Raw genomic sequence first — 7,713 nt, forward strand, 5'->3', positions numbered from 1 at the left:
CAAAAAATAAGACTATGTAAACAACACACAAGATTGCATTTGAAAGATTTGATGTGCACTTAGATTAACTCTCGCATGCCCAAGTTAGTAGCTGATTATCAACGCATTTTGGCCCCATAAGAGGAAGCGAACTATGAAAAGTATTATAACATGAATTGGTGTCATTGGGTTAGACGACATCAAATGGTCGGATATCCTAAGTACAAAAATGATTTTGTAGTAAATGCCTTGTTCAACATGATACTGACAATATCAGGGTTGAATTAAAAGTCATCGGTGTTGGAGTAAAAACTTTTGTCGTAGTAATTGTGCCAATAAAAATTATCGTGTATGCAAGGATTGTATTAACCTCGTACAAGGATAAACATATTTCACTTGTGAATTCGGCACAGTTAGTGAGTGCCGCTAACAGGGGGTGCGCATAGCACAAGTGATTGGTTTGTATGCAATTTAAAAAACTAAATCTAAGCTAATGATTGACAAATATAATTATGTTTCCCTTTTCGAAACATATACCCCTAGATGTGAGAATATCCATGGATAATCCTATAACAACTCTATCTTAATTATGATATTTTACAAAAACACTAAATTATAACCTCGTAACCCTCAATATTAGGAGTGTCTAATCGCAAGGTCACCTGGTTTCTCTAAGCAGTCCCCTAGATAGTGGAAGTCTCCAATCGCAGTTACGAAAGTTGTATGGCATGTAAAATAAGAAGACATTTTACAAAACTTAAAATTATAATCTCACAACCTCCGTAATTTTGGGAGTCTCCAATTGCGAGGAGGCCCACTTTGTCAAAGCATCCCCCTTGATACTGGGAGTCTCTCATTGCGAGGAGGCCCACTTTGTCAAAGCATCCCCCTTGATACTGGGAGTTTCCAATCACAATGAGAATTTTTTTATAGTGTGTAAAATTAGACTAGTGGCCAAGACTATTCTTGTCGTTATGCTAACTATCATTACAATCTTATAGTTTTACCAATTGGAAGAACAATTTACCGCTAAGTTTCAATTTCCATGTAGTGTGACATACTACCCTCCTTTGGTTTAATCCCTCCTAAATTTGTGGGCACAAAATCCCATTTAAATGTGTATGAAAAGGACATGTTCATAGACTAGGCAACAGAACATTACTCGCATGTACCCACCTTGAGTTTGACTAGGAAAACCCACTTTGACTGGGTTCGAATTTGAGTTTGAAATTTCTCTTATTTCTAAATATGGGTAGAGACTGTTAATAAGGACATTACCCATCCAAAACTCAACCTTGAACTAAACTCGTTGATCATTTAAAATATTTGATTTCGGTTTAAAATATTAATTGTTAAGTTAATACATTGATATTTTGGTTTAAATTTATTATTTGAAATATTTAAAATTAAAGTTTGAAATTTTTAGGATTGTTTTAATTTATTATTTTTAAAGTTTGTTAGAGTTCGAGAAAGATTATGGATTTGGAGAAATTGAATATTTAAATTTAAAAAAAAAAAATTGATTCCCATGCGGGGATGAGGCGGGGCAAGGATACCTAAATCCATTTGGGGCGGAGTTTAGGTTCAATTATTTGTCCCTAATTGGGTTAGGGGCGGGGAACGGGTTTTTAACTTCGATGTGGTGTAGGGTCGAGGAAGGTAAAACCCATCTCGACCCCGCCTCTTTGCGATTCTTACATTCTTAAAAAGGAAATGATCCGTGGAAATTTTTAATATTCTAGTCGATTAACCCTGACTATTAATCGATTAGACAAGCCAAATATGGAAGATTTTTAAATTACAATGTCTCTAATCGATTAAAGGATTCTCTAATCGATTTGAGACGTTATAAATATGTTAATAGATTAACCCTAATGTGCTAATCAATTGACCAGTGTAAACAGTCCTCCTAATTTATTAAATGAGCCAGTAATCAATTAAGGATGCATATAAAATATTTTCAGGTGTTTAATTTATCAAAAAATAAAAGCTTTAAATCATTCTTAATGTGTGTGTGTTAGAGAGTTTCCTTAGTGTCTCGAGGTATGTTTTCTAATGGATAGTTTTATGTTTTACACTTCAATGCTCATCATATTTATGGAAATTAATTATTGGTTGCATCTTCTTACGACTAAAACGTATTAAATAATATAACACATTGAGGACATTTGTATAGACATAAAAGTAAATCACATGTCAGACGAATTTGGCAAGACAGACTATTAACAGATATGTGAACTCCCCTTGACCAAGAGCAAGCCACATGTGTATGAGCACAACCGAATGTTACTGAATCAAATCTTTCTCAAGTCCTCCAAAATCTATCAATGCCGCCAATACTTTAGACTTGGTTAAAATGAAATATAGCTAGATGATTGGGTATGTTCCATGTTGATAGCATCACTAATAAAAAAAATTGTCGATATTACTGAATCACAATCTAAAGAAAGTTGCTTATGTGGGAATAGGATCACTAGACAAATAAAAAACATTGAGTCGAACGTAGTGCGTCACGACGATCCACAAATGAGGACTCACTTATTACCCATGTAAATTTCCGAGCAAGGCTAAGTCACCACGATCTAGTCAAAAGGACTAGTGAATTCCTCTAAATACTAAATCATGTTATCATTTTAAAGACATTCAATTAAATCAAGTTATTTTACGCTTTTTATCTCTTTTTACTTTACTTTTATACATTTCGTAATTTAGTGACATAACATCTCAACACACCCTACTTAAACTCTTTCGAGTGGTTAAAAACTCACAAGTGAGAGAAATTATTCCTCCGTCAACACCTTCGTTAAAGAAAAAATAAATTACTATTTAGGGTTATTAGTCAATCTAACAACTAACTTTTTTGTATGACAATAAATTTATGTTCCTGCTACCATTTAAAACCAAATCAAGGAATTTAGATCCTCTGTACTTCCCAAAATCTCGCATTCATGGATCGCTTCATCAAAAACCATTGGATCGAAATCATACTATAAAGTTGAGATTTTAGATTTTGTTATAAAACAATTTGCTTAAAATCTACCTTGTTCAATCTTAATCCAACAGTCCCTCTCATGGTGACTAGGTGAATTTTTCTGGAGAAACTATCCAATATAGTTGAAGTTCCCTAGTCAAATGAAAAGCAAAAACATGCACAACAACCCACTGAATTAGGTCATGAATAGGACTTTTTATTATTTTACATAAGCTAATAACATTTGGAGATAAAGAAAGATCATAATTTAAAGTAGAGATTCCATGTGTCATCAAAAACTATGGAGTTTTTCTACAAGGAGGCCAAATGGAATCAACAAGTTAGAGCCAAGTTAATGATATTTTCATTTTATAAAACTAAAAATTTGACAAATTTTAGTGGGAAGAAAATTAAAGGTTGGTAGCTTTTATAATGGCCACACTCCTGCTTATTGTATAGCACTTATCATAAGTACTTTTCACTTATTTCTTTGGTCACTATTTTCTTCCACTCCCAACTTTTCTCTTAACAATGTTTATTTTAATTTTGAATGGCAACAATAAAAATATGCAGCATGTTTTAGCTCACTATTTTATTAGCACAATGAATGTGTCACAATTTGTTAGGACTTGTCATCATTGAATATTCTCTAGTATTAAAATATTTGAAATCCTAACATATCTCTAATTATACAATCTTATGTCACTAATGCTACTTATGGCTTAGTATTGGTGTTAGCATGAACACCTTTTTAAGAAAAATACTTTTGGTAACCAACATGTCTCGGTGTCTTTAAGAATATTACCGATGCCGACATGTCAATATCGTGGTTGGTGTCTGTGTCAATGCTTATTGAGTGAAATAATGTTTAAAAATGAGTTTATAATAACAGGTGAAGGTTTTATCAAAAATTTCTTAAACTACATGCTATCAGGTCGCTTTTATCGAACCACAAAGCCACGCTCCAGATGTCCAATTCTCGACTGAGTTTGTACAATTCTCACTCTACAATTTGGTTTTGTAAAAAGTCGATTAGACTCGACTCAAATTCTAAAAATCATAAATCAACCTAACAATAACCTAATATTTGAGATACTATAATTGGAAATCATTATGATCGAGTGCATGCTGATGAAACAAGTTATATTTAGCACTTGAGATTTGAGATATCAAACAAGATTATTTTATTTCTCATTCACATGGCCATAGGAATCTAACAATAAACTCTTAAACATGTAAAAGCTTCTTCAAATATATAACTAAACTATGTAGACATGCTCATTGGTTATCACTAACTTTTGGCCTATATAGAATCATAATGTTAAAATGATGAAGCTTTAGTTTTCCAAGTTAACCCAACCCAACAGAAGAAACTACCATTGTTTATCAATCACAGTTTTTGCTAAGTGTATCCTATTCCTAACCTACCATTTACCATTGCACCTATTAATCGCTACGGTTGACATCAATAACATTGTTATGCTTATTAGAAGAATCGATTCCGCCAGAGTTTGGTTGTTGTAGAAGATGGAGAAGGGACCAAAACACATCTATCCTTGTCACATGTTTATTTGCCTGTTGCAAAATATGAAAACCAGCACTTTTAGTTGAAGTAGAGGACTAAATGACCTATGAAATTTACGAAAATCGAAAAATGCAACCATTATTTGATTTAGTTACCTCAACGATAAAGCGCGCCCATAGTTTATTCTTCCTTAAATCCATCTTTGCTTTCAAAATATTCAGCCCGAAACCTCTAATCATGTCGACTATTTCAAGGAAGAAACCTTGATCCTCACAAAGCATCTGCAACCGAACAATGCTAATGAATTCGCAAAGTATAGATTGTAAAAAAATTTCAAACCATATATGTTTTTATTTGGTTTCTTACCTCGATAAGCATTTGGCCTGGTGGATTCATGTCCTCAACTATAATTGGACATAACATTGTTGGGTTTGATACTTCAAATGCCCATGTAGCACCATGGTTTTTGTCTTTTGGAATCACTCCATTTGCTTGATCAAGAAGCTACTCATACAAAGCAAATGTCCAAAATCAATTATGATAATGACTAATGAAGATTAAGCATGTGTTTAATTAAAAAAGTAAAAATTAGTTTGATTAGTTACCTTTGGCTCATTAGGCTCTTGTAATTTGTCTGCATATTTGACGACACTGCCTAAGAAAAGCATGTATCTGATCGTGCGGTCTAACAACGAATCGATGCTACACTGTCAAAAAAAATATCAGGAAAACATTTGTCAGCAAGGACGGAATTTGTGTTTTTTTTTCAGAGGCGTTTTTCCAATATGGCAAGGGGCGAATTGGAAATTTAGCATCACATGTTTATGAATTGAGGCTTTATTTACCTTTCCTCCATGAGGGATGATTCCCCTCAACTCTTTAATACAGTCTTGAATCAGCTGCCGATCTTTTGGCCGACGAGTGCTTTCCCCCGGTTTAGCCTTCTTCTTGGCGTGCTTTGCAGGCTGTTCAGGCCTTTTCGCATTTGCAGGAACTGCCCTCTTAACGTTGATGCTGTTTCGATCATTAACCGATATGCCAACTTGTAATTTTGAGAATGTATCTTTCTTAGTTAAAACACTATTGGAATCTTCCAAGTCAGAAACAGGGTGCATCAAGTTTGATCCGGTAAGGTTTGCGAAATGAACTTGAGTTCTATTCGTAGGCGAAAACTCCACCATCTGTTTTTTATTAGACGATATCGCATTTTCAAAATTCGAACTGCTAAAAGGATTGTTGTAATTCGCTTCACATCTCAAAAGCTCTTCGATTCCTAACTCTGCGAATAGCCTCTTCCGAGAACTATCGGTCGGTGTACTGGTATTTATCTCTGATACGCATTCAGAAAAGGAGGTATTATCAGTGCCAGCAGCATTCACCATTGGTGTAAGTAAACTCCCCCACAATTCACTACCTCGATCACTTCCCAAATCGAATTCCGTGTTGCCCAAGAAAATATTCTCGGAACTATGTATTACTACCGATGTTTCTTTCTCGACCAGGCCAAGATCTGAGCAAATAGGATTAAACTCTATTGGTTCGGAAAGTGTTTTTTCCAATTGAGCCATTGTTTTGCAGATAGTAGTCTCGTCTGGAGAAGGATCGAACCATTTGCAAAGATCATCCACGGAGCCGAACTTCAAAAACTCTTCCAACATATCGACCGGCTCTAAACTATTCGAGATGCCATTTAGTATACTTGAACTCGATGGTAAATCAACTTCTGTCACAACATTATCCATTGAGTTTTGTATCTTTTCTTGAAACGAAACTTCGGCTATATTCTGCAATGAGGCCAACGATGAATCATGAACTTCTTGTGCCATTGTTTCAGATAAAAACTGGTGCAACAATGAATCAAAACAAGAATTTTCCTCGAATTCTAGCGATGTGATCCTTTCTTCACAAGGAGAAAAAACTTCTCTCAGATCTTTATAGTTTTCATCATTAGCAGAATTGAGATTCCAGTCACATGAATTTTCAGAGGAAAACGAAGCTAGCAATCCATCGAGATCATCGTTCGTAAAATCCATCGACAAAACTGCATTTTCTGAGTCGTTTATCACATCGATTTCATCTATCTCCTTGAGCAAACTTTGTGCTTGATCCAAAAAATCCCTTGTCTCCAAAACCTTCTTTCTGGATCCAAACTGTACCACTCCAAATGCCTTGACCGGAATGGCCACAATTGTCTACAAAACAGAATTTTTCATCAATATAAATTTCTAACCAAAAGTATACTGCGCAGAGACATCAGATACTTAATACCTATGTCCTGTTAAGCCAAATTGGTAACTGTGCAGAGACATCATATACTTAATACGGTATCGCGAACAAAATAATTACATTTCAACAAAAGTATCAAATACATTTTCCATGTTGATAAATTTCATTACCTTAATCATTCCAGAGTTGAATTGTTGAAACATACCAAAATCATCCTGCAGAAAAAAAAAGAAAAAGAAATGAAATTATCAATTTATAAGCCAACTAAGAACAAGAGAAGTTCAAATCTGAAATTACTTTGTTGAAATTGAAAATTATACCTCACAACTAACTGAATGTAACCAACTATACTTTCCTTTGAAAGCAGCTTCACCAACAATTCTACATAAAAATGTGGTTTGAAAAAGAGATCAAATACACAGTCAGCAAAATTTCTCGACAGAGCTTAGTCATCGACAAACTCGGCGTTTATTTCACACCGAAAAATAATTACAAAAAATAAAATAGTGAGAACCATACATACCCTTCACCAAGCAAATGCACTAGTGGAACCATTTTTTGAATCTCTTCACTCAATTCTTCCTCATAGTATGCTTCTTCCACATTCAACAACCTATAACAATAAACAATTTCAAACATGCAAGTAAATTATAAAAAAATATCAAAAATAGCAAAATGTGAAACAAGATTCTTACATAGGATTTGTTTGATGAAACCGCCACAAAATGGCATAAGACCAACCGTCACCATAATCACAAAGAGTCTTAAGCTTGTTCCTTAAACTAACAGGCATTGTCATTTTCATTTACACCTTAACTAAATGGTTATTTATGTATTTAATATCTATATAAACATATGAAAATGATGAACAGAAAAATTGGTGAATACTTTTCACTTAAGAAACACAGAAATGTTGTCAAAGGAATAAAAGTGGAAAACAAAAAACACCAAACAAAAATGTTGTCAGGTTTGTCTTGTCTCCTTTTCACTTCCAATCATTTCTTTAATATAA

At 34.1% G+C, this 7,713-nt stretch overlaps 1 protein-coding gene across 1 annotated transcript; it reads right to left on the bottom strand.

The window, feature by feature from the left end:
- Nucleotides 1–4,233: 4,233 nt before the first annotated feature.
- Nucleotides 4,234–7,311, bottom strand: LOC131617309 (transcription factor bHLH157-like). The gene is made up of 8 exons (XM_058888625.1): nucleotides 7,225–7,311; nucleotides 7,022–7,082; nucleotides 6,872–6,916; nucleotides 5,321–6,667; nucleotides 5,081–5,182; nucleotides 4,842–4,979; nucleotides 4,631–4,756; nucleotides 4,234–4,525 (listed from the first exon to the last, which is right to left on the bottom strand). Exons 1-8 carry the CDS (start codon nucleotides 7,254–7,256, stop codon nucleotides 4,397–4,399), a joined length of 1,980 nt encoding a protein of 659 aa, XP_058744608.1. The 5' UTR covers nucleotides 7,257–7,311; the 3' UTR covers nucleotides 4,234–4,396.
- Between the last annotated feature and the right edge of the window lie 402 nt (nucleotides 7,312–7,713).

This window comes from Vicia villosa, linkage group LG1, assembly GCF_029867415.1.
Source record: "Vicia villosa cultivar HV-30 ecotype Madison, WI linkage group LG1, Vvil1.0, whole genome shotgun sequence".
Taxonomy (NCBI): Eukaryota; Viridiplantae; Streptophyta; class Magnoliopsida; order Fabales; family Fabaceae; genus Vicia; species Vicia villosa.